This window comes from Lycorma delicatula, chromosome 2 (genome assembly GCF_047948215.1).
Source record: "Lycorma delicatula isolate Av1 chromosome 2, ASM4794821v1, whole genome shotgun sequence".
In the NCBI taxonomy this organism is placed as follows: Eukaryota; Metazoa; Arthropoda; class Insecta; order Hemiptera; family Fulgoridae; genus Lycorma; species Lycorma delicatula.
The window spans coordinates 236,792,497-236,819,945 of record NC_134456.1 but is presented as its reverse complement, the minus strand read 5'-3'; the positions used below and the strand labels follow the sequence as shown (position 1 = coordinate 236,819,945).

The 27,449-nt window shown below is 28.7% G+C and overlaps 1 protein-coding gene across 2 annotated transcripts; it reads left to right on the top strand.

The window, feature by feature from the left end:
* The first annotated feature begins 120 nt into the window (after window positions 1–120).
* LOC142319768 (facilitated glucose transporter protein 1-like) lies at window positions 121–22,891 on the top strand. 2 transcript variants are annotated; one of them, XM_075357425.1, is made up of 4 exons: window positions 121–212; window positions 4,661–4,921; window positions 15,101–15,255; window positions 16,478–16,654. In XM_075357425.1, exons 2-4 carry the CDS (start codon window positions 4,748–4,750, stop codon window positions 16,518–16,520), a joined length of 372 nt encoding a protein of 123 aa, XP_075213540.1. In that variant the 5' UTR covers window positions 121–212; window positions 4,661–4,747; the 3' UTR covers window positions 16,521–16,654. The 2 variants fall into 2 exon arrangements, with proteins under 2 accessions (XP_075213540.1, XP_075213541.1); XM_075357426.1 differs by lacking the exons at window positions 121–212; window positions 4,661–4,921 and adding exons at window positions 20,092–20,255; window positions 22,532–22,891 and having other exon boundaries at window positions 15,105–15,255; window positions 16,478–16,681.
* Window positions 22,892–27,449: the final 4,558 nt, after the last annotated feature.

Below are 27,449 nucleotides of genomic sequence, written 5' to 3'. Positions count from 1 at the left end.
ATGGGCTTTACCGGAGGTCATCTTTGAAACCTCAGCTTTTGACATATTCCAGTCCGCCTCACCCAGGATGCCACTGATGTAACTGCCACGAATGACATTTCCAACAGTGTACTACTATTTAATGAACGCAAAACAAAGCACATCTTACTGAGTCTTAAGTAAGACTGAAAGAATTGAACTAAACAAAGGAACTGAACTACCTACTGTAGAAGGTAAAAGTGATTTCAACACAAAACATAAAATATTACACATAACTATAATAACACAGTAACATAAAACAAAACAAAGAACAAAAATATAATTAATAAAATGAAACATCAACAAAAACAGAATACAAGAGAAATCCAAGCAAAGTTCTAGATATCCTCAGCAATTCTTTCCTTTGCTAAGTACACTATATAAAACTCTCCACTATCGCCCATTCGGCCAGGCTCCAGTTTACACGGAGAGATCCAACACCGACCCGATAAGATCAAGCCAACAGATGGTCTCTGTGCATATTAACTCGTACTTCGAGCACTCATAAAAAATGTGGTAGGTTTCATCCAATTGTCCACACTGAGGGCACATCCCAGAATCTAACTGGCCGAATTTCTGCATTCTGTCCCTAAAAGCCCGATGCCTGGAAAGAAATTGCGTCACATGTTTATTAGGGTGTATGCAAGAGGTGTCTCATAAACCAACATTTGGAAAGAGATCATGCACGTAACGCCCACCCTCTGCCTCATCCTATATAGCTGCCACAAACTTCTCTTCAAACGCCCATACTAACAGGACTGAATCTCCAGCCCTCCCATTACCTTTAGAAAACTTCTTAATCATTAATTGATCTTTATTCTTTCCAGCCTGTGAAGAACTGGGTGCACCTGCTCGTGACCCCTCATTCCCAGAAGAGGATGAACAGTCGTCGAGCCTAATTTCATTCATTCCCGTAATCTCCTCGCTAGGTTTAACCTGCTTGGACTTACCATTTTTTCCTTTATGATTTCTGAAATCATAAACACAACAAAATCAGTATCCTAAACAGTGTTAACTAATTAAAATTAAACAAAAACAATGTTTACAAACTATAAATATAAACACATAAAAACAATTGGCCAGTAACAAGCACATACACTGATGACTTTTTTTTGTTCTATTCTCCTTCATTTACCCCGCCTCCTGGAGCCAGATTAAGCAGCTAAGCATAACTCAGCTCACCTCAGGGGGGGCTCTTCGCCTCAAACTACCTCGGCAGAACACAAGGTCCCGCTCAGGTAGCCAGGACTCAAGTCTTACAGTATATACCACACCTCTAATGAGAGGACTCCAATGGGGTCCCCTCACTAGGACTCCAGTCTTAATGCACTGCCTCTAATGGGAACCCCCAAGGGGATCCCCCACCGAGACTAAGGTCTTAGATTCCCTCCTCCAGAGGCGCTGTGAAGGAGCCCTCGTCCAATCATTGATGATGGATGCCAGAGCCTCCCACTCCTGGATGGGGCTGTCCCCCAGAGACACCCATCAGCACCGAGCAGGCACCCCTTCTTCACGTCGCAGGTGAAGCCTTGCTCTACCTCTGGGTTCATGTCCATGCAACCGACAGGAAGGATACCAGCCTCTCGGTGGCAGTCCTTCCAAAGACGACCAGCCTCACCAGAGGTGAAACAGTGGCCACTATGGTCTGGCCCAGTACATGAATTGACCCCGTGGCCCGGCTTCGAACAGCAAAAACAAAGGTCATCAAATGAACGTCTCATAATCCTACAACCCACCTATCCAATACGGATACGTCCATCAGCCAATAATTTATCCCCAGGATAAACGTTTGCCACATTTTTTTTTTTAGTGACCACCTGCGTTGCACATAGGCCGGTCGCATGGACATAACTTCGATCGACACTGACTCCCCCATGATTTTCCAAAACTTTGTAATGAATTCATTCTGATTGGTGAGTACATCCACATCCTTAATAAGGATGTGGACCTTCCTACCATTCCTTCCTGTCACAGCCATAGTGGTGCCCTCGACTTTCACAGAAATATCCTTGCTTATCTGTTCAGCATCACTGCTATTGGCCTGCACCCAGATGTGGAGGTCCTCACCCTAACCATTACGCATGGAGAAAACCCCGACTTCAAGTAGATGTGTGGTGTAAGTGAGAACGTGACGGATCCATAATCATGCACACACTGATGACATTGACCAATAGCAAACTCCATACAAATAAAGATTAACAATAGCTGTTAAAAAAAAAAAAATAACGTCTACTTAATAAAAAATAAATGTCAGAAACTGAAGTAACATAAACAATAAAAGAAACAAATATACAACAAAACACAGTAGAACGTAGAAATATTGGTTTCAACCCTGTGTGTGCCGTTCAAAGGGAATTTGAACTAATTCAAATTCCCTTTGAACTAGCCTAGATACCCTATCAGGCTATCTACGCAAATTAATATTAAATAAGACTAATAAAATATTTCAGAATCCCTAAAGCAATTACAAAACCATAAACCAAATCATAGTGAACTACCAGGTTGTAAAACATTTTTGTATTAGAACACGACATGACTTGAGAACATTTCCTTTAACACACCCATTGTTGTCAGTGCAGTGTGAGCATTACCTTATATGACAATTATTTTTATGATGATGATGCTGTTGTTTTATAAATGCCCACAAACTTTGATATAACACTCTGTAACTACAATTTTATCATGGTCTTCAAAGATATGTGGGTCTATGATTCTGTGATAAAAATTGTTGTTGAATTATTATTAGGATTATTACTGGACTATATAGAACTGATTATTTAAAATGTATTTATGACAGTGAAGTACATAATAGCATAGCCCACAAACTAAACTTTCAATTGACATAGTGTGTTATAGGACATTTCATATCAGTTGTAGAAGCTTTCCTTAAAAGCGTAGGAATACCATTGATATAACTCAGCATGTCTATTCATATTTCAGCATTCATCCCCATGGATCCCACAACTAGTAGAAAGACAACATATCTGTTGATTAAATAAATATTTCTCTTAACAATTAGATCAATAGCACTCAATTTTTCATGGATTAAATTACTGATTCTGCTACAACATACTATGAACTGTCATTTTAAGATATTGCACCAAGAGAACCTGCATGTTTTCTCAGTGAACACTATGAGATGGGTTCCCTAATTGTTTCAAAATTTTCTTCAGTTCTGGTGGAGTGATTTCAACCAAAAGATTTTATTGTTAATACAGAATCATGCTGATAGAAATTTTTAAACAGCATTTCTGTTATCTTTCTACTGGTTGTGTATCCATAGGGATGAGTGCTGAAATGTGATTAAAAGACATGCTGGGTTCTATCAATGAATAGTATTGCCACATTTTTAAAGAAAGCTTCTACAACCAATGTAAAATATCCTTTAATAAAATATGTCATTTGAAATTTTACTCTCTGGGAACAGTTTACTCCCCCCCCCCCCAAATTCATATGGATACTGGCTTATTCTCATAGATGTTTTTAATAATCAGTTCTAAATATATAGAACACTCATAATGGTAATCTTTCAATTTTATTTAAAATCTTAAACTGTTAGATTTTATTTAAAATCTTAAATTGTTAGATTTTATTTAAAATGTAAACTTTAAGATTTTACTTAAAATCTAAAATTTTAACTTATTTAGCTATTATAGTTTCAAAAGTGTTGTTTATCAGACAATATATGCTTGTTATTTCTTCTTTTTTCATTTATTTATTTCATCTATTTACTTATCTTCTTGCATTTATATATTTTTTTCCTCAGAGTCCACTGATTATGACTGTTTAACCATCAAAGCGGCCATTTACTTTTCAGTCAGTCAACATAATTAAACTTTGTATTCCATTCAGAATTTATAACAATAAAAATCCCACAAAATGCATGGTATATAAATATTTACTTGATATAAAATATAAATTTTTATATATTTATTTTAATATATAAAATATAATTAGATTAGTAAAACTTACGATATTAATTTCCAGTAACTAGTTTTTGCAGTATCCTACATCATCAGTTGTATTAAAATCAATATATATTACATTAAAACATAATATTTAAATTGTTTGTCAATTTATTCAAAATTGTTTTATATTTTTGAAATTTTGAATAATATTATGAACTTACATGTAAATTTTGCTGTCTGGTATTGAAAAAATATTTATTTGTATAATTTATATATACTATAGCAATAAGGTATAGAATTGTATGATTTCAAAATGTGAAAGGTATATTTACTTCAACTATACCAAACGAAGTCATTTAAGTTTCATAACTTTCTCTGCTTAAAAATCTTCACTCTTTGAAAAAAATCTTTATCATTAAGGAGTGTCACATGTGAGCATGTGATTTTCATTCTTACATATTATTTTGAGAGTTGACAAGTGTTTTGTTAAGTTGCTTATAACTATTACGAATATGACGTCCAACTTTCATACGATGAATGTTATGATCATATATAACATAGGTAATTTAAACGTAGATGATCATTATTTTTCATTTTGTCACATAAAATATTTGTTTATAAAATTTTCAGGTAGCTTGGGTTTTTAAAAAGTATAATCTCAAAATATTCATTTTAGCTTTGTGATTTGTAATTTTACTGTGTAATACATTAATGCTAAATTAATTGTTTTGCAGGTGCCTTGTTGTTTCGAATGATATCTCTTATTTTGGGTGAAAATCTATTTCAACAAGGTATAAGTAGTTTTTTTGCTACTAATAAAGATGGATTCATCAATAGTGATCTTTGGAAACTACTTACAATTGCAGGACATAGATCAGGTGCACTATCTTATGAATGTACGATTTCAGGATGTTGTAGATTCATGGGTACTTACTGGATTTCCAGTTCTAGTTGTTGATTATAATAACAATGAGGAAAAAGTTGCTTTACATCAGGTATGCAGCTTATTTTACTTTATTAAATGTTTCTTGTTTTGCATGAATGTGCTTAGTCAAAAAAGTTGCTTTTCATTTTTTTGGATTTCCTAATGTTTCATCCTTTTTTTATTAGTTATCACTGAAAATGAAAGTTATTTTAAGTAAATGAAAGTTTACTATTCTGTTATTTATAAGATTCTTAACCACTAACCACATTGATACAGGTTGTATCAATAAAACTGAAATAATTTATTATCAGCTTCTTTCTCTGATGATATAAAAGGTAAAACAGATCTAACTAAAATTTTGATGAAACATATCTCTGTGTACAATATTTTCTTTTCAGGAGAAATGAAAGTAAGTAGAAATTGTTTATACATCTTTTTCATTTATCCACCTTGTGACTTTTGATGAAATATGTATTTTGATACGCATTTTGTAATATACATTTTGTTATGAGACGTATTATGGAGGTTGTCTGAATTATTGTATCATGGAGTTCACATATTAACCTTAGATACACTAAAATAAATAAAAATATATTCCTCATTGCATATTTAAGTATTTCAGAACGTACTGGCAATGTTATAATAATGCATCTTAAAAATGCTAAGAATATACTGACATGGCTATATTGTAATTTGAATTTTTTACACCTAAACCTCTATTGTTTAATAGTCTATATTATCATTAGTATTTTACATTATCATTAAATAATAATAGATGTTGATTATTTTTGTCCTTACTAGTTTTTAAAGTTTCAATTTCTTCAAATGCATTGATGTAGAAGCTTTTACATATCATATCTTAATATAAATAAACTCATTGTTTGTGTATATGTGATCGTGTGGATGGGTATTTATGTTCAAAGCCATCTATGAAGTAAAAGGCATTTTTGTTTTATAACAACTCTATTGTATTTAACTTTTTAAATGCATCATAATCTACATTTTTAAAGCTATTTCTCCCCACACTTAACTCATAAGTTCAAACATTACAGGAAATTTAACACCTGAACATTACATTTCATGTACTAACAGGAAATTTATCACTAAGTTCTAATGTGAAATACTGGTTCTCTTTAGATCTGCTTTTTCAGCTGTTTATTAATGAGAGTACGACATTCTGAGCATTGCTCATCATGAACAGATGTCCTCCGTGTTATAAATCAACAATACCCTTAAATCAACATTTATTTGTTTCTTTCATTCATTACACTGTCACCATATACAGAAGTATTTTGACAATGCATTTTCACAGGATGAACAATTTATGCATTCAAAGAATATAAATATGACTGATCGTACCTCGCAGTCGGCAGGATTTTCAATTTTTTTATTCATTATAAACACATACAAGGTCAATCTTTGACACAGTACACCTACAAAATTTCATAAATTGCTAACAGAACAACTTAGACTAGCTGGCCTTGATCTATTGTTGTGACTGAAACTGCTATGTGCAAACGGTTCTTACTTTCTGAACAACTTACGTTTATTTGTTCCATATTTTCTCCTAAACCACAGGATCAATTACTGACAAACTTGGGACAATTATTATTTACTAACTGAGCAAAATACTATGGGTGTTAGACACTCCTATCAAAACTACTGCAGGACTGATGGGGGGGGGGGGGTGAGAACCTTAAAACATTATAATAGGTTAAACATTATAAGAGATTTTCATTCTGGAAATTTTTTAACTAGAACCTCTAGCTAGACCAGTCTAGATTCTTTTGAATGTTTGCAGAACGTTTTGGAGCACACTTGCAATAGAGAAGATCTTGAAAGTTCTTTAACAATATAAAAGGTGTGAGATATCAGTTGCTTCAGTTTGAACATAAAAGTGAATAAGTTAAGATTGAAATACAATGTATAAAACTTAGTTTCTTGATGGTGAGGGAATTAGGATCATAGTGTTCAGTAAAATTTCAGATAATATTATCATTGACAAGTGTATAAACTTGAACATAGTGATTTGTATGTCTAAAAAAAATGTAGGTCCATGGTCAAATTTAGCCAAAAACGAAGAAAACAAAGCTTTCTTAAACAGATGAAACAGATGATCATTGACAGCAATGGCTTCAGATTATGTGAGAACATGCCAGAACACTGCAGGTGGCTGAATCTGAGGACTTACAAGAACGTCACCTTCAAGAAACGGGCACATGCTAGCACATTGAAGGTAACTGAATCTGAATCTGAGGGATCAATATGAATGTAATATTCAAGAAATTTAGTAGGCAAACACTAGCACATTGCGGGTGGTTGAATCTTAAAACCAGCATGAATGTCATCTTCAAGCAAAGCAGAAAAAGCTAGCATATTGCGGGTGGCTAATCTAAGGACCTAAGGACCAACGAGAATGTCGGTCATCATATGCAAAGGAGATTTTGCTCTGGAAAGTTGGTGACAATTTTTTAAAAAAGAAATGGATGCGCCTATGAAGAAATTATGACTTTTAACAACTTGGATATAAAGGTAGTGTATAAATGTATATAATACAGACATGAATAGCTTTACATATATATGCAAAAGTATAAACTTAGTTTTGAAATTTGCATAATTACATGATATTTTTATAATTAATTGGCGGGTATAATTTGATTTTGTATTGTCTGTTATGTTTAATTATTAGAAATTTTCATATTAAATTTGAATGAATAATCCTTGAAATGTTTTATAAAGATTTATTTAGACTGGGAGAGATGAAGTATGTATCTTTTTGAAATTAAATTTGTAGGTGGGATATTTTGTAGTAACCATAGCTGATTGACAGGCACAAAAGAATGTTGATATTATCAATGAGATTCCTATTGCTCAGGCTTCATGCATAGACAGTTGAATAAGTTGACGGATAATAATGTATCGGAGTCCTTTTCTTGGTCTCTCAGTAACAGTACTGAATAATAGTGTAAAAGATTAGAATGACTTAATTGAAAATATTTACTCGTGTAAAATCGGGTAAAGAATGGGCTATTATATTTTGGGAAACATGGTTATAATGATAATTAGAGAGGATTTGATGTTTATGAACCTGGGGTTGTTTAGTTACTGTGAATTTCCTGATGATGGCTCAAGTACATATTATTATAGTCTTTATTTATTGATCTCTAACCAACTAATAATAATGAATGTTTTAAAATATTTACAAGTAAAAATTAATTTTACTTGTTATTAACACGTATCAGATGCAGAAATCTCATCTTACATTGTAGATGCTCAGGATTTTAGTATCAATCTGTTGAAGTTTACAGTGCTCCCGGGATATATCATGAATAAATTAAATTTTCCTCACCGTATTTTTAATGAAAAGTTATTTCTTTTATTGGAAAATTTTTTCTTATTATTAAATTAAATCTGTAAAATTGGATAGAAAATTGTAAACAAGTCGTAATTCAAAATGCTGGAGTATTGAAAAAGTTTTGCTCCCTAGACAGAAACATACAGAAACAGAAAACAAATTAAATTATCAACGTGATACAACTTGAATAAGTTTAATTAATTTTACATTCGGAAACCCGTAAGTTAAACATCTCTCTTCTGGTACTGTAAGTAGATTTAGATGAAATGTCTTGCTCATCCACATATCTACATATGATTACATATATTAATGAACCTTCAAAATATTACTTAAAACAATTATTTTTTTTTTTAATGGGCTGATGAGATTTGTTTCATATAATGCCTTATTGGGAAACATAAAATTTTTTTCAGTTACATTTCCTTTGTTCCTGTGTGGTGTGTGTGTGTGTGTGTGCGCATGTGCGTGTGCACACATGTGTGTAATATAAATGTGGTACATATATGTTTGAATAAATTAAAAAAAATATTCTATACCTGCAGATCTTTAATTAATTATCCTATATTAAAGAGCAGTGTTTGTTAACCCCATGCCTAACACGCTCAGAATGTACTTATTTGAAAGTCAAATGTGAATTTCAAAAACCCGTGCCCAGAAGTTTCCTATTTTAATTGTTTGGTGGTGAACTCTAATTTTTTTTTTTGGCACTTGCATTTTTTAATAAATTTAAAACTTGTTTTTTCATTACTGGTCTTAAATGCTGCTTTTTGGCTGAGCAGAGAGTTTTTCATCCAGCTTCAGGCAATCAGTATTGAATATTTGTCCTTTGTATATTTGTTGCACTGGCTGTTAGTTATTAATTTAAGTGCCTCATAAAAAATGTAAACATGTAATAAAGTATGAAATTTGTATGTATATGAAATATGAAAGAACGCTCACATTCTGTTTAAGTATGATATTAACCTACATATAGCTTTACTTGATTATATATGTTTATTTGACTTCAGATTTTTTTTTATTTTCATTGTTAAAAAAGTTAATTTCATTCTACACAGCATGGAAATAATTATTAGTAATAAAGTTATCATTCAGTGAAGCCATTAGTTTTATTATTTCAATATAAAGGTGTAACTGATTGGTTGTTCACATATAAATGTGTAAAAAATTAATTTATTAAATTTTTAAAGATATTAATTTGTTATTTATTATCTTCACAAAGTAAAATTCCATGTCACATTATTTCTTGTACATAACTAACTACAAATTTATTGTATTACAATTTTCTTAACTTTAATATATATTTTATTATGGCTTTCTCATTGTATAAAGAGCATAAGGAAAGTTTTGCAGTATGAACATCAGAGTAAGATCATCATAATCAGTTACAAGTTAGCACATCTATACAAGACCTACATTATAGCAGCTCTAGTTACTGTCTCACTGTCATGCTTTTTATCTGTCAGTAAAAAGAGGTAATGATGTTGTCAAGGTCAAAAACTAAATAGCAATTCTATGCTACAATTTTACATGTGGGTTAAGAGTCGGTCAGTGTTTAGAGAAAATTCTAAAACTACATCAACCATGAGCAAATAACGTTATAGTAGATTCATCTAAGCAGTGCCTAGAATGAGATGCGGCAAGATCTATGTAATAGCCATACCTACAATTTAACAGGGAATAAATTTTCCTGCTATATAAATTGATGTTTCTCATTTTGTAATAAATATAGGCTGTTTACTACACCAAAAAATACCATTCTTAACTCAAAAATGTTTTTATGTGTGAAATTTTATTATAATTTAGTATAATAATAGACGTATGTTAATTGTATAGCATGAGATCTGATAATCTGTTTAAAATAAAACTGTTGTTTATTTAAAATAAAATAAAAATATGTTTAAAATAAAAAGGTTCAGTAATAAACAAAATTAGGGTTATATGTAGGTGAAAAGTTGCACTTTTCACTTGTAGCAATAATATATTTACAACAATTAAGTAATCTCTCCCTATTTTATTTGTCAATGGCAGGTGTTCTATAAAAAGACTATCATGCATTAACATAATCTCAAAATGCATTTATTTTTAAGAGTTTTTTAAAATCACAATAATTTTTAAAGCGCTTTGCTGTAGATTTTCTTCAATCAAATTTACTTAATAAGTCAATTTCACACATAGCTACTCTTTTTAGATAAACTGGTAGTGTAGATGAATGAAAATGATCTGGCTGACAACAGATTTAAATGACAAATCTTTAGAACATGATTGCATATCCTTTGAATGATCATCTCAAAAAAACAATAAGAAGACTATCTCAGTGAATTGGAATGTCATATAGGAGTTATCCACAGAGCCATGAAGAAATTAAAATTATGTCCATACCACATTCATGATGTGTAGGAATTGCCAGAATCTGATCACAGAAAATGATTCTATCACTGGAAATGGACCATGCATTTTGTTTTTCCTATTTATTTCTCTTATTTATTTATTTAGGCTGTATACAGAAAAGTACAGAATCAGTGTAAACATCCAAATTACTGCAGAGGCCCAAATGGTCTTGTATGCAGGCCTTAAAACACAAGAAAGTGAGTTGTTACTAGAAACTTACATCTAAAACTTATCTACTAAAAACATTGTTTTCATTGTTTATCTATCACTTTTGTGATTTTGCTACATTACACCACCACCTTTAGCTTGTCTTCTGTATTAAACCACTTGATTATTATCAATAATAAAAACACACTTACTACTTTCCCGTTTTTAAGCTTACATCTGTATATACTCCTAATATTTATTTAACTTTCCTTTTTCCAGTGATATTACTGTATTTTCTTATAGTTTGATTGTTTTCAATACATTCATCTTTAATTTTAATTTCTGGACATGTATCCAGATGATTCACAAAAACCATTTAATATATTTTATTTATTTTTTATGATGTATTTATAATTGTTTGCTTCAATATTTGATTCGTGGAAAACATTTTCATTAGTGACATGGTGTGCATTCATCTAAATAGCTATGTAAACACCCAAAACAACTGATAACAGACTGTAGAGAAACCTTATGTTTTCCATGGATTTACATTTAAAAAGATGATTTTCAGTTTCTGAGAAGATAATAGTGTGTCCAATATTTTTCTTGGAAACAGTAACATCTGTGCTACCAACAGATTAAAACCGACTTCATAGGGCTGCTAGATAAAGATGAATACAACTGTAGGTTGCAGTAAGATGATGGGCAGCCCACCCAGAAAATAACAAAATTTTGCTGCTAAAAGAATTCTTTAGGGATGTCATTTCCTGTAGTCTATAGCTAGCCGTAGACTACAGGAAATGTTGGATTTTTTAATAAAAAACCTGGATTTTTTAATAAGAAAAAGGGTTCAGAAATAATCCTTGCACAACTGACCGATTCAAACAGAACAGTAAAATCGAAATACTCAATATTAGTACTGTATCTGTTAAAAAAGTAAGTGCAACCATGAATAAATGTGTTGATGGCTGTGCAGCTGCAAATGGAGGACATTTCAAACTTTTATTAAAATAAGCAATGTAAGTAATTAATTGTTCATTACTCTAGGTTATAAAGTATTTAATATTTATTTCTTTTTTAAAGTTTAATAAAGTTTATCATATATTGGTTTCCATGTATTTTTTCCTCATACATGTGGATAATTTTTTGTTCACTCTGTATTACATACAATATAATGAATAACGAGCATTTTAAAATAAATATGCTTTAATTAATTACCAATTAAAAGATTCAAAGTTGACCAAAAATGTATTCCCTAGATCTAGTAAATATAAATTATATGATTTTAAATTTAAAACTAAAGCACTGAAATATTAGTCGTTGTTTAGAGTTTAGTTTTGAATTGCATCCTTTTTTTTTTACATTTCACTGTACAATTCCAATTTATTATTATATTTTTTAAAAAAATAAAAAATTTAACTTTATTCACAGTAGGTAGCAATTTCAACATTAACTCATCTCGTTAGTAAGCTTTAAATATATGAATTATACCTAATTATACAAATCTGAAACAAATCTACAGTCTGCTACAAAACAGAAAGTTAAAAATTATTTATTTTTATTAGTAAATTAATTTTTATATTTCAACTATACAACAATTACAATTTTTAACAATTATTAATTTCCTTTTGTAATAAAAAAGCTTTCATGTTGAAGAAATAACTTTTCAAGAAAACAGTATAGGGACATAATTTACTGGAAATTATCAAAGTATGCTGATTCACTACAGAACAATCACAGAGTATAAAGAATATATATAACTTGCCTAATATATTAGTATTAAATATTATCCAATCATCTTTATTCCCTAAATCCTTTAGCTTAAAAACTATTACGTTGTCTGTTAACCAGTTATCAACACGTACATCTTTAAAATTTTTTACTTTACTAGTTGTGTATATAATAGGAATAAAAAAGTTTGAGTAGTTCAATGATGATATACTATTCCAATTTAAAGAAGAAGAATACTTGAAATATTTCCGTAAAAAGAAAAAAATATTATTATATTTTTACTTCTTTTTAACCTCTTTCATAGTACAAATCAAACTGTTATTCACATTATTCATCATTTCTTAGTATATCTGTTATATATTATAAAAAAATTATTACCTTTTTGTTACTTAACCAAACATCATCCCAGCATTAGTAGTATTGTTACATATTTTGTACAATTTTTTGACTATGTAGTTTCATGCCAAGCCCTCTAAGTTATAGTGAGAATAATATAGCAGTACTGTATACACTTTATAATAATAACTTGAAAACTATCTAAACCCTATCTTAGAGCTTAAATAAGAGTGGTAGACTGAATAATTTAAAATAAAAAATGGGAAGCTAGATATAGCAGAAATTAATAAGGTGGAAAGATGAACAAGAATTTGTATCGGGGAATTTTAGAATAATTAATACATAATTTTAGAATAATTTAATAAAAATGGAAACGTAAATAGGATTAATGATAAAGTTGTCTTGCAATAGGTTTTATAGGCAGCACATTGAGATAATTATTATAATCAGGGTAAATTCTAAAGCCCAAGCTACAGAATAGTGGTGGTTGGCGGGCTGTATATTCTCTTCAGAAGAAGATACAGCGATAGAAAGGATATAAAAAAAAATAGATTATTAAATCAAATATATAAAAGAATATGACAATTTGGTTGTAATGGAGACTGGAATGCTTTAGTAGAAGGAAAAATTGTTGAAAAATATAGAATAGGTTAGAGAAATAAAAGAGAAACTAGACTTCAGAATTTTGCACTAAGTATAAACTAATGATTTGTAAACAACCTTTTCAAACCTCATGTAAGAAAATCCACACATATGAGACCAGGAGATATAGAAAGGTATCAGATAGATTATATAACAATCTTCCTATTTTTTTTTCCATTTTTATTATTAAATTATTCTAAAATTATGTATTAATTATTCTAAAATTCCTTGATAAAAATTATTGCTCATCTTTCCACCTTATCCTATTAATTTCTACTACATCTACTTGGAACCAAATTGTGGACTGTAAAATGTACCCGGTTGCATATTGATTGTAACTTAGTTTAGTCTTGATAAAATACAAGTTAAAAAATAAAAGAAAAAATTGTATCAAAGAGGTAGGACAAAGACAATAAAATAGAGTAATATAAAATAAAAATTTTAAATCATTGATAGATGTCTTGAAATTATTGCAAAAGTAGATTCATTTGAAATAAAAGAGATAAATTAATATAAAAAGACTAATTTTGTCTCAGCAAAATGATGATAACTGTACAATACTGTGTTTAACAAAAGATATGCAGTAAAAACTTTCTAAAGTGGAAACCATTGGAACAACAGAAATTATTTGCTTTCTTTGTTCCATTTTTCCACTAAACTATTCACAGATTATCTTTATTTATTTTCACAATATGTTTGGATTCGTATTTGCATTTTGCTGTAGTATTATATTAAAAGTATTTAATAACAAATTATTATTTATTGTAGTCCTCTATTACTTTTCCACTTTTAGTTAGTATTATGTACTTATTTTAAAACATTTTATCAAAAATAAAAACTTTAGAATAGCAATTGGATAATTTTCAAATGAATGTATTATTTCAAAATATAATTTAAATTTTTACATTCTATAAATTATTAAAAAATTCAATAAATGACATATTACAAGAAATAATATAACTGTTAAAGTATATTATAATACTGTTATGAATAGTATTCACTATAAATTATATCAAAATAATTTAAAATACTGACGTAAAACTATACAGTACAACAAACAGAATAAATTTTATTTAATATTTTTTAGGTGCAGTATTATTATTAATGACAGCTTCTATCTATAAAAAAAGAATATGAGAATGGTAGAATAAAGAATGTTACCATTATATATTTTTTATGATAAAATTTAAGTGCAAAATTAAAGACCATAACCGACTATGTTAGAATCCCATATTATTACAGTGAAACATAATGCGTTATTGTCAAATTGTGTATAACACAATTGTAAAAATTTTACATCCTGTTGATAAAACTTTCATTTTAAGCTGTTTCGTATTTTATTTTCATTTCTACATACATGATGGGGGACTTATTACAGTTTATAGTATAAACTACCTTCAGTTATTATTTTTATCACCTTTTATTATTATTATTATTAATAAACGTACCTAATTAAGAATTTCTTTTTTTCATGTAAATATTGACTTTTTAAATTAGAATGTAGGCAAATTTAAAATTCTGGATTGTTAAATTTTGTTTTGTCTGCAACTGATTTTGTGTAACAGCTTTTTACATTTAATTTATAAGATAATGCTTTTGTTATCTTTTTTTATTTAAAGTTAATAATTTAAACTGTTCAATGTGTTATAGTGGAAAGAAAAAGCAAAATTAAAACCTCAAATTGTATGTGACAATAAGTTCTGGGAATCATGTGATGCAGCTTTTATTAAAGGTGATTTATCATCAGATGATGCTATTCTGTTCTACTCTGAACAAGCAGATTTATGCAAGTCTCCCCAAGAAAGGTAACTAATGTTTTGAAATCAGTTTATAATTAATCAGATAGTTATTTTTTTCTTTATAAGAAAGTATTTTATGAAATTCAATAGAAGAAACTGTGTGATTGCAAGAATGATTTTAGGTGGTAATACATTAGTGTACGGGGTAGAATACAAATTTTCAAGAATATTTTTTTTGTTATCTTCCCTTTTCTAGAACAGAGAAATAGTTTGAATTGTGGTTTGCAAATTAGGGAGTAAATGACTTCAAATTCTGGAATGGAAGTTTTAAATTTTTGATTAATTAAATGGTCCCTGCACCCCAAAATTAATACTTGGGAGAATCAGTCTTGTCTACTGACCATCATTATCTTCAGAAACTCAATTACAATTATTATAAATGATATAGTTGATGGAAAAAATTTTAACAAAATGTTTTATGTAAATTACAGTTATAAAGTATAAAAATAATTCTTGCCATGACCATTAATTCTTGGGCCAAATTAACATTGAGGCAAATGTCTACAAATTATCATATAAAAAAAAAAATTATTCAAATAAATCACAAAAACGATGTTATCTGCTTAGGTAGAGCAAGTAATAGGATCATAGGTCCTTATTTCTTTCAAGTTGGTAGACGTTTAGTCTCATTGATATCATCGTTTGGTACATGGAATTAAAGAACTTTCTTGCTTCAGAATTACATTGTCATAGATCACAAGATGGTGTGATGCAATCCACCCTGCTGGAATCACACCATCACTCAATCACCTACCTTACGGTGGTTTCGGAGGCTAAACAGAAAAAGAGAGAAGTCATTTGATTCCAGAGGGGTAGATGTTCTATGACCATGCTGACCAAGGTGATCCACAGCCAGTCCTTCAGACTTATTATTATGTGACAATTTTCTTTGTAGTTATCTTTAACCCAAAGAGTATATTAAGCCCAGATTTATATAAAGTGTATGTTAAATTAGGAACATTAATTAACTGAAGTCATAAGAAAACAACTAGAGTCATATCAATAATGTAGTTCTCCAAGCAGACTGGCAAATGGAGCAGATTGTTGAGTAACAATAAATTAATACTTAAGCTTCACTTCATACAGTTTATTACTTTTCGAAAATTGTCAAGATCTTGTATCGACTATTTAAATATCAAAATAATATTATTAAATTATTCACTTATTTGTGCTTTTTTATGATCTAAATTATTTCACACTTGTTAAATATGTTTTCTTTTTGTTTCAGGGTAGTTATAAATGGGTGTCATATGTTAGCATATTCCTTGTGATGGCATTTGTAATTATGTTTGCTGTTGGACCTGGTTCAATACCTTGGTTCTTAGTAGCTGAATTGTTCAACCAATCTGCACGGCCAACTGCAACAAGTTTAGCTGTAATGATAAACTGGACAGCAAACTTTTTTGTTGGTTTAGGATTCCTTCCTCTTCAGGTAACTTTTATGTATTAATCTTTAAAATTTTTCATATAATGTTCCTCCTGGTAGTAGATATTTTTACTTAAAAAGTATATCTTCATAAATGCCTGTATCAGTTGTCTTACTTGTTTAAATATGTATATATTAAATTATCACTAATACTTTACCAGATAATAAAATTTAAGCTTTGGCAGAAAGCTTCTACTAAACAAAGTTAGAAATCATATCTAACCTTTCTTAGCCTATTTAAACAATATCACTTTAATACATTATTTACACCACATAAAATTAAACATCTAAAGTTTACTTTTAATTATTTACTTTTATTTATATTATTAGTATTAAAATGACCATAAAATATAAAGAAGTTATATAAATGTAAGTAATATACTTGCATGTTTTATTGTTGAACAGAGCATTTCAAAGAGTTTTATTTTCAAGTTTTATTAACTTCAAACAAGTTTCACATGAGCAACTTTTGTGGCATGTAAAATGTCTAGACAATATTCAATTTCATACTATACATTTCAAACAATATCTGGAGTTGTTGATGTTGACAACCTTTGTTGCATACACCCTGACTATGACAAACTGACTCCTGATTAACATCACGTTATCGAGAAAGTCAGGGAATTGGTCCATCATGGCCAATCCAATGTTGAGGAAATTGTTAATGTAGGTAATCCTTAACATGTAAACTCCAGTGTGGTGGTGCACCATCTTATTGGAAGAAACATTGGGTTTGCCGAATTCAATTTATCTGTATTGTCCTGTAACATGTCTAGATAACTGGTGCTATTAACCATTGGCTCGACAAGGACGAATGGTCTGATCATTTCATAAGCAGTCAATGCATACCAAACATGCATTGACTGCAATTTTTGGGCTATCACGTTGTGTTTGTCAAACAGCATGAACGTTCTGCTACCTCAAATCCAACAATGGTTAATGTGACCAGAAACTTAGAAAAAAGCTTCATCAGAAAAGATTTACTAAAAATGCATTATCTTCATCCACTTTGTCAAGAATGAACATGGCAAAATTGTAACGGTGTGGGTTTATCATCATCTTCAATTGCATACACCGACTGAATTTTATATGAATAAAGTTTAGGTACTTGTCTAAAACCTTCATGGTTGTTGATTGCAGTATTCCCAATTCTAAATTTACACAAGTTGATCTACTTGGGCTTCCCTGACAAGTTTCTCTTATTCAATCCACAACTTCCTTAGGGACAGCAGGCCTGTCAGCATCTTATTTGTGTACTACACTTCATGTACCCTTAAACTACTGATACCAATGTTTATATAGAACTTTATTAGGAGGATCACAGCCATACTTTAAATGTAAATGTCTACAAATAGTAATAACAGACCACTTTCACGAAACCATAGTGTGCATGGTAGTTATTGCTCAATTATGCCTCCTATTATTATATTATCCTGGCATGTTTATTCAAGGTTTTGAATAACTCTGGTACCTACACTAATGTTTGAAAAAATCAACGTACACTGCATTGCTTTTTTCATTATTTACTAACCCCTAAGATGTGATGAATAATTTATGATCATTCTGTAAACCTAATTAAATGGTAAGTAATAATAAGTAAATAAATAAATAAATAATGCAAAAATATTAACAGGATCAAATTTTCTATCAACATGTATCAAACTCTGTTTCCTAGTTTTTCTTAGATCAATTTAAATTAAAATTAAAAATGTCAAAATTTATAGAAAACTGGCCATAAACAATTATTGTTATACAATTTTGAAATGAAATGAAAAAGTTTTATTGACAAAAAACAAATATCAATAATGAAATCAATTTTGAACAGTTTTAGCTGTACTTTTAATAAAAAGTTGATTTATTGGTTAATGGATTGGTATGTGAACTTAATATTTATAATTCAATACTTGATAAATTTTTGTTAAAACATAATTCGCATATCCATTTAACCAATAAGAAAAATGAATTTTTTTTTAAATCTTAGAATTTAAATATAAAAATTTTACCCCTTCACATTTTAAACAGCAATTTTAAGGTGTAGATTTGTGAATCACCTGACAGTAGATTTATAGTTTATTATTTAATATTCCTTTAATATTTTATGTAATTTTTTTTAGATCTACTAGGTATTTTCTAAATTTCTTTGAATTTGTAAAGTGCTATTCAGATATCCCATTTATTCTGGGATATCTGACTGGTATCCTTGTGATATCCTGTGACATTTCAGATGTCGTGTATATCTTGTGATATATATCAGACATGTGGGATGAATTATAGATTTCATGTGCCTTCACATGATGAAGGCAACATCATGTGTTATGTAGGCAGATTGCAATAATTATACTAGAGCAGAAAAAAAATTAAATATGATTAGACATTGAATAACATAATCTAATGTCAATTTATTCATGTATTTAATATATATATGCATATATCATATGCATATTCCAAAAGCACACACACGCGTGCACAGACACACTTCTTTTTAAAAAAGTTAACATTAACATGTATTTATTATCTTCCCATCTAGATAGCACTGTAGCAAAGCTATTAGCTCTAGCAGGTAAAGTATTGTAATTGGTCCAATTTGGGTATATGTGGTTTTCTCTGGATCTTGATGTTTTGACACCTAAGGAACCTAAAAAACAGGATCAAAATTTTCAGAATGTCAGTGTTCTCATATGTACATCTATTTGTTTGGTGTTGGCCTCTAAATCACCTTATATCTCCAGGATTACTGGACCAATTTTGACCAAACTTAGTCAGATTACTTCATATATAGGGCATTGATGCTATTAAATTTTCAACATCAAGTGTAAGGAATAGGAATATTAAATTTACATAAGGCTGTAGAGCAAGGTCTAGTATCTCAATATTTTGCCCAATTAATATCATATTTTTCTTATGCACATTTGTTAACAAATAAAATAAATATAAAGTTGTTAACAAATAAAATAATATTTGCAAAAATCTTTTTGCAAATATTATTATTTTTTTGATGTCACTGGTGAATGGTAAAATTAAATAAATGAATATTTAAAGTGTAAAAAATTGTGAAATTACATTAGTTTAATTAGTGCCAACTGTCACCGCTAGTACCATCTACCGCTAGTAGTCAGTCAACTGTATTGTAAAAACTGTAGTCAGTTTTTAGAATACACAAGTTTCATCAAAAGATAATCAGTCGGCAATTAAATGGATTGAAACTGTAAATAAATAAACATTAAAAATACAAAATAAGTTTATAAGTTTTTTTTTTTAATTTTATTTTAGAACTGTAATTCTAAAATTAGTACAAAAATCGCTTATAAATAATAAATCTCTAATGTAATGAAATTTAAGTAATGTTCACTGAATGTTTAGATATTAATATTGGTCTTTATTTCATTATACTTCCATATCTTTTTTATTATTTATAGGAACTTATGCGTGAAAATGTATTCTTTATATTTGCTGCACTTCAAGCATTGTTTGTAGTATTTATCTATAAGAAAGTACCAGAAACAAAGAATAAAACATTAGAAGAAATTACATCAATGTTCAGACAGATCTCATATCAATAAATTCATTATAAATGTAAAAGGTATGTGTAACTTATAACATTTTATTACTCTGAATAAACAAATATTAGTAAATTAAAAAAAAAAAAACTAAAATTTTTAGTAAAACTTGAATAAAGGAAGATATTACTAACTAATAACATCCCGTCTTATCAAATAATTATCATACTGTACCAAATATTACCATATTCATTCAATTATTTAAATAATAATATTAAAAAAGATTACTTAATATCTTAATACTAAGAGTACTAAGTATAAGTCTATTTTGAAGTTGTCAGTATTGTTGGCTGTCTTAATTGGCTTCATCAGTATGAAGATTTTATATTGTTACATTTATATATATATATCAGATCTTTTAATAAAATTAATGAATGAAAATCAAAATAACCTGAAATATGTAAAAACTACAGTAATAGGCAATTAAATTTATAATTACAAACATGTAATTATAAATGTAACAAAAAAAAAAACATTTTTTTACTAAATGAGAAATATAGATTTATGAGATTTTTTAGCCTATTTAAGAATTTATCTATGAGTAATATCAAAACAGACCGTGAGCTCTGCTATTCTCTAAAATGTTAGCTTTCAACCAGTATATATGTGTAATGGGACGTATTATAGTGTGTCTTCAAAATAAACATTGAATCAGCATTGATTGATATAAATAATTGAAAGTATTAGTAAGTATATTTATGAATATACATAGTACTTCTTAGTAAATTTTTAATGTGTTCAACATGTTTTTAAAAATTTACTAAGAAAGAGTATTGTGAATCTTCTGACATGTGTAGATAAAATATCTTTTTTCAATTTTTCATCTGTCCACCTGAGCCATAATTTTTGTTTTCACTAGACCTTTGTTATTTTGCCCATTATTCTTTTTTTTACATATTTTTGATCTAGGCAATGAAATATGATAAAAAAATAATTTAAGGATTATATACATACTTTTCTTATCTTGCATGATAAGAAAAGTACATAAATAAGTCCTTAAATTAGTTTTTAATATTTAAAAAAATTTTTTTTTAATAATTTCTTAAATTATATCACTATCATTTACATGTGATGAAAAGGCCAATTAGTACTAATAAATATCACTTACAATACCTAATTGTCACATCAATAATATTGTAAAACACTAGTAAGTAATTCAAATAACATAAAGATTGTTTACTGCATAAAAAATTACTAAAGTTAAGTTATAGTGAACAACTGTGTTATTTCTTACGCATGTACGTACGGTCACATCCACAGACACAAACAGTTGGAAATAAAAATATGACTGAAAATTTCATGAAAATAACAGTAAAATTATGAAAATGATAAAAGAAGACAATAAATAACCCAAAGGAATAATAAAAAAACACATATGCAGTTTAAAGAACGATCAAAACAATGAAAACAAATGCTGTTCAGAAAGATACGAAACAAGACATATAGAACAGAGAACCGATATGCTACTACCACTTTACCATTAAATTAGAGTAAAAATGGAACTAGACTCACACACATTGCAGTAACTCGTCAAGAAACAGGTCAATTCCTAATGACAAATTATTTCATCAGAGACACTTTTCTGGAAAAAAGTGGATGAATTATTTTATCAAGGGCAATTTATATCAAAGTAGTTAGTGGTGAGTTATCTTGTGAAAGATTGTTAATGGGTTAATAAAAACACTGAACATGTTAATTAATTCTTATACATTTTTTCAGAAGTACAGAATTACATCTCTGGAAAATCAGCTTTCATTCTGCAATTCTATGTGTATTTCTCAGAATAAATAAACATCATTTCATTTCTATTATTATTTGTATAGATCAAAATGAAAATGTAATTTACCTTGTATATAATGCTTTTTTTTACAACAGAAAGAGAGAGATTAATTTTTTTATCTGTCAGTCTTCTTTATGGCTTTAAAAAAGTGAAGTACCTGAGGAACAAGAGATGTTAATAAGGACTGCTTTTGTTTGAGAGTAAAAATGTTCAGTACATAACCAGAATCTATGTTGGAAAGAATGAAGATGTTATTTATCACCTAAAATTCAGTAGACTTAGTTTGCTGATATGAAACGTTATAATCAGTTTTATAGAAATAGCTAGAAACCATTTCACTCTTCACCTTCCTTGGTAAGATGGCAAGAGATGCTGGTTGGTTATTTGTAATAGTGACTGTACCATTTTTGAGAGTGAGTTGTGTTCTCATAAATGAACGACTATAACCATAACAATATGGACTAACAGAAAAATATAATAAATTTTTTACAGTTTAATTTTAATGATTTTTTTTTGCAGGCTGTGAATATTCATCCAATTCTAAAGAAATCCTATGTTCTGTTACACAATGGATAAGGGTAAGGAATAAATTAGTTGGCAGCAGTACAACTTAGCATCACATTTACTAAAAGAGACTATTTCTAAAGTTCCAAGTACCAGAGACTTTATACTGTTAGCATATAAATTTAATTAAAAGTTTTTTTATACCGTTTTTAATCTAATACTCAAGATAATAAGATCTCTACAGAATATGTGTACAAACTACTTAAAAGTAATTTCTGTAGAGATTTTTTTATCATTTTATCGTATTTTGATAACAATTTACTTGATGTCTCACATTCTATATTGCCTTTATCCTTTTAAGAGGATTTTACTGATTTATAAACTTTGAGAGAGTATTAATGTGTATGTATGGTTTTAATTTTTAACTTGTTCATTTTTTACGGTAATTGTATTTTTTATTTTAGATCAATTTATTATAAATAAAACTTTGTCAGAATTATATTATATTAAAGTATGATACATTTTAAGAATTAATGTGTCCTTATTTAATTAATTTGTAATAAATATATAAATTTTATTATAACTATTAATCGTACAGTCATTAAGCATTTTTATTTGTTCATGATATTTGATCAATATCATGCCAGTAAATTTATGATTGTTGTAAAATAATTAAATCAATTTTAATTAAAAGTAACAGTTTATAAATTTTTTATTTAAAAGATATAATATAATATAATTATAAAAGATATAATTTAAGAACTGTTTAAATACAATTATATTTTTCAGACAGATATTGGTTGTGAAAGAAAATGTATATCTGAAATTGTGTCTGTCGATAAGAATAATTTAGTTGCATGAAAATATGAATTATTTATTTATAGTATTCTTGTTTCTAGTTTTTTCTAATTTGTTTTTTCTAATATATGGATTTTAGAGGAAAATTTGCATGGCATAAGATCATTACTTAAGTTAGTGTCTAAAAAAAGTAAAACAGTGGTCCCTCTTAATAGATTATTTGTATGTAAAAATATGTATCTATAACTATTCATTATAGATGATAAAAAATTAATTGTATGATAAGAATCGTATAAAGAAAATTGATTATGCTATTTAAATTTGAGGATGATTACATAAAACTAATGTTATTAGCATGATCTGTACTGATATGAAACTCTTAAAAATAAACTTGATTCATAATAATAGCATTATCTGAATAATTTATGGATTACCCTAATGCTATAAATTAGTTTTCAGTATCTAGTGAGTTGCTACTGAAATACTCACATAGAATTTGTTGGTTTCAGTAAGGTAGTCTGGCCATTTAGAATCTACCAGATCCCTCCTGTTTGAAACCTAGACATTATTAAGATAATGTATATAATAAAAAGCATGAAAATATTCTTTTAGTTGATAAAAATTGTATAAATTGTTGTATTAATCCTATTTTATACAAATCTTAATTATTTTTCTGTTGAACTTCATTTATCTCATTTTGTTATTATAGTATTTACAGTAAAAATTTAAGTCTAAAATTGTTTGGAGCTGGTTGTTTTTCTTGAAGAATATGTAAAAAAAAAATATTAATATTTTTTCTTTGAATTCAATATTTTTAGGACTGCAAATAAATAATCCGGGTGTCATGGGTTTGATTCCCAGTCAGGCATGGCGTTTTTACATGCTACAAAAAGTTTCATTTATCTCATCCTCTGAATCAGTATCTTACTGTGGTCCCAGAGATTAAAAAAATAACAGAAACTTTTATTTAGATCATTATAAAATGAAAAAAACAACATAATATGGACCACTGTTATATTAGAGTACACTTACATACGTATTTAAATATACATTTTTTGTGAAAAAAAAACAAACAATAATTATAATATCTAAGTATATGGTTAGTTACTTTGCAAATGCGACATATAAAAATGCATTTTGTACACATTACAGATAACTGATTAAATTTTAAGTATTATCAATACCACTGTTAATATGTTACCACCTGTTAATGTGTTTGCATTATTGTTAACATAAATCTGTTGTAGAGAACACAATTTTATAATACTGATGATTATACATGTCCATTATTTGTAAGCTCTTAAGGAAAAATTTGCCTTTTTTTGTGCTGAATATTTGAAGATGTTTTATAGAACTGATATTAATATTTACTGGACTGGTATTAAACACATTAAAAAAAATTACACAAAGATTTAAAAAATAAAAATAAAATAGGATATATTTTTATACTATACCTACACCTTTATGTGCCATGTAATTTATAAGTAACCAAATTCTATTTTTATAATGTGTAATATATTTGTAAATATATGTATTTGTGTAGCTTAATGTTTGTTCTACGATTAAACTACATGTTTTATATCATATTGATTTGTTAGAAAAAAATATATGTGTAGTAAAACACTACAATACTACATAATAGTAATAGTTTCAGTAATTTATTTATGTATTGTTTTAATTAAATGTATTTATCAATAAATTGTCCTTAAATTTATTTTAATTAGAATTAATTTATAGAGTGATAAATAAGCATAATTTATTGTATGTATAACTTAATATTTAAAAATAATACTGTTTTATTAAAAAAAAAATCATTATTATTTAACAAAACTCCTTTTCTTCTTTACCTTAGTCATTTGTATACGTGAGTATAAAAAAAGGAAATCAAGTAAAAGCTTACAACTTTTAATAAGCTAAGAATTTTTTAGGCAGTATAAATTATTGCCTTGTAATTAGAGGTTTGTAAGGCTTAACCCAAAAGTTCCTGAAATAAGCTAATTTTTTTTTTTGTCTTCAGTCATTTGACTGGTTTGGTGCAGCTCTCCAAAATTCCCTACCTAGTGCTAGTCGTTACATTTCAGTATACACTCTACATCTTTTAACTATATTTTCCAAATGCTTCTTTCTTCATCTATTTGCCGCAATACCTCTTCATTACCACCCATCTGATTTTTAACATTCTCCTATAGCACCACATTTCAAAAGCTTCTAATCTTTTCTTCTCAGATACTCCGATTGTCCAAGTTTCACTTCCATATAAAGCGACACTCCAAACGTATACTTTCAAAAATCTTTTCCTGACATTTAAATTAATTTTTGATGTAAACAAATTACATTTCTTACTGAAGGCTTGTTTCGCTTGTGCTATTCGGCATTTTATATCGCTCCTGCGATAAGAAAAAAATTTCTTTATTTCTTAAGCTAATAAGAAATAAGTAAATTACCTTAATTATAGGTATCCAACCTCTTCCAAGTAGTTTCATTTTGCATAGATAGCACACTCTTTTCATTTTTCCAATGACTAGAAATACTTTTGAAATTCTCTGATCAGGGTGTTTGTTACTTCCTGCAATTCAGTCTGGATCTCTTCATTAGACTCAAAACACCATTCCTTAACCTTTTCGATACTGATGTCTAATGCTTACATGACTGCAGTAAACAGTTCGCACAGACTACAATCCTATAAACTTGTTTTACTTATCATTTGAGTATTATCATCATGTTAACAAGACTAATATAATTCTTTTATGAACAAGTGCTGCACTTTATTAGCTTTTAAATAAAATATTTGTACTTGTAATAGGTTGCAGCTAACAGCTGGGAATAGAGAGAATAAAATCATATTACTGGCGTTCTAAAACTAGGTTCTTTAAGTTTTGTGAACTATATTAGTAAACATGACTTATTTTTCGCATTCATGTCCAGGATTTATTTCTTTTTGTTATACTCTAATAATGTCTGAAATTAGTGAACATATAGTGAATGAAACTAACACATATTGCACCCAAGCCTTTGAACAAACTGATCTTGCTCATTCAAATTTACAATGATGGAAACTAACCAATATAGATGCAACTGTATACATTTTTGAGTTTGACCATACTTATGCCATGAAATAAGAAAAATTGTTTAAGAGTACTGGTCAACAGGTAGGCTATTACATTTCCCAATATTTTCTGAAACGATGGCTAGAGACAGATATTTGAACATTCTTAGTATGCTTCATTTTGCCAGTAATAAAGAACAACCTTTAGATTTTTCAAAGTTCAAGAATTATTAAATAAATTGAAAAAACATTTCTCAAATGTGTTTTACCTTTTTCATAGTAGTCCTTAGTTTTGTTCAAAGGCAGACTTAACTTTGTTTATGTTTACAAAAAAAACTTTTAAATGAACTAAAATAATATTCATTCCTACTGATTGTAAAGTGTTAAGAGAATGACCGCATAACTTTAATAAAATAACCTAGTCTGAGCATGAACTAGAATTTACAGTATGGTAAAGGTTAAGGTTTAACTTCATCTTTGAAAACAGGAAGAAGTTATATGAGTAGGTAAAAATCCACTCACATGTTTTCTACAAACAATGATATTGTCATGCTTCAGGAACCAAGATTTTTATTCCTGCGATAAGAAAAAAATTTCTTTAGTAGTCATGTTGTTAGCATCAGATATCCTTTCTGAGTTGTCTCAGAACATCAAAGTAACAATTGTACTTTCGCAATTTGCCTCAGTCAAATTATAAATGCACTATTCTCATGTCATCATTGACTTGCTTGCTTCAAACCTACCTTGCCTTTGACTATGGTAATGTTGAATTCTTATATTGGAATGGCACGTTTTGTTTCAGAGTTTTAGCCATACATCCATAATTTATCACACTAGTAATGATGCTGGAGTTGAAGTTTGGGATATTTGCAATATGATTTTTCATTCTGTGTTTTTATTCAGTGCTGAGCTACATTGCAACAGATTTTGCTACAATGTGCTGCATGTTCAGCTTTCAAGATAGAATTCATTGTCAAAGATTTTATGACAGCTCTCCAGGGTTATAAATATTAGTCTGTTTCCTTTATTCTTGCAGGATGCAATCATACATTTTTGATACAATTTTAGGTGCATTTTTGGTCAAAGAAT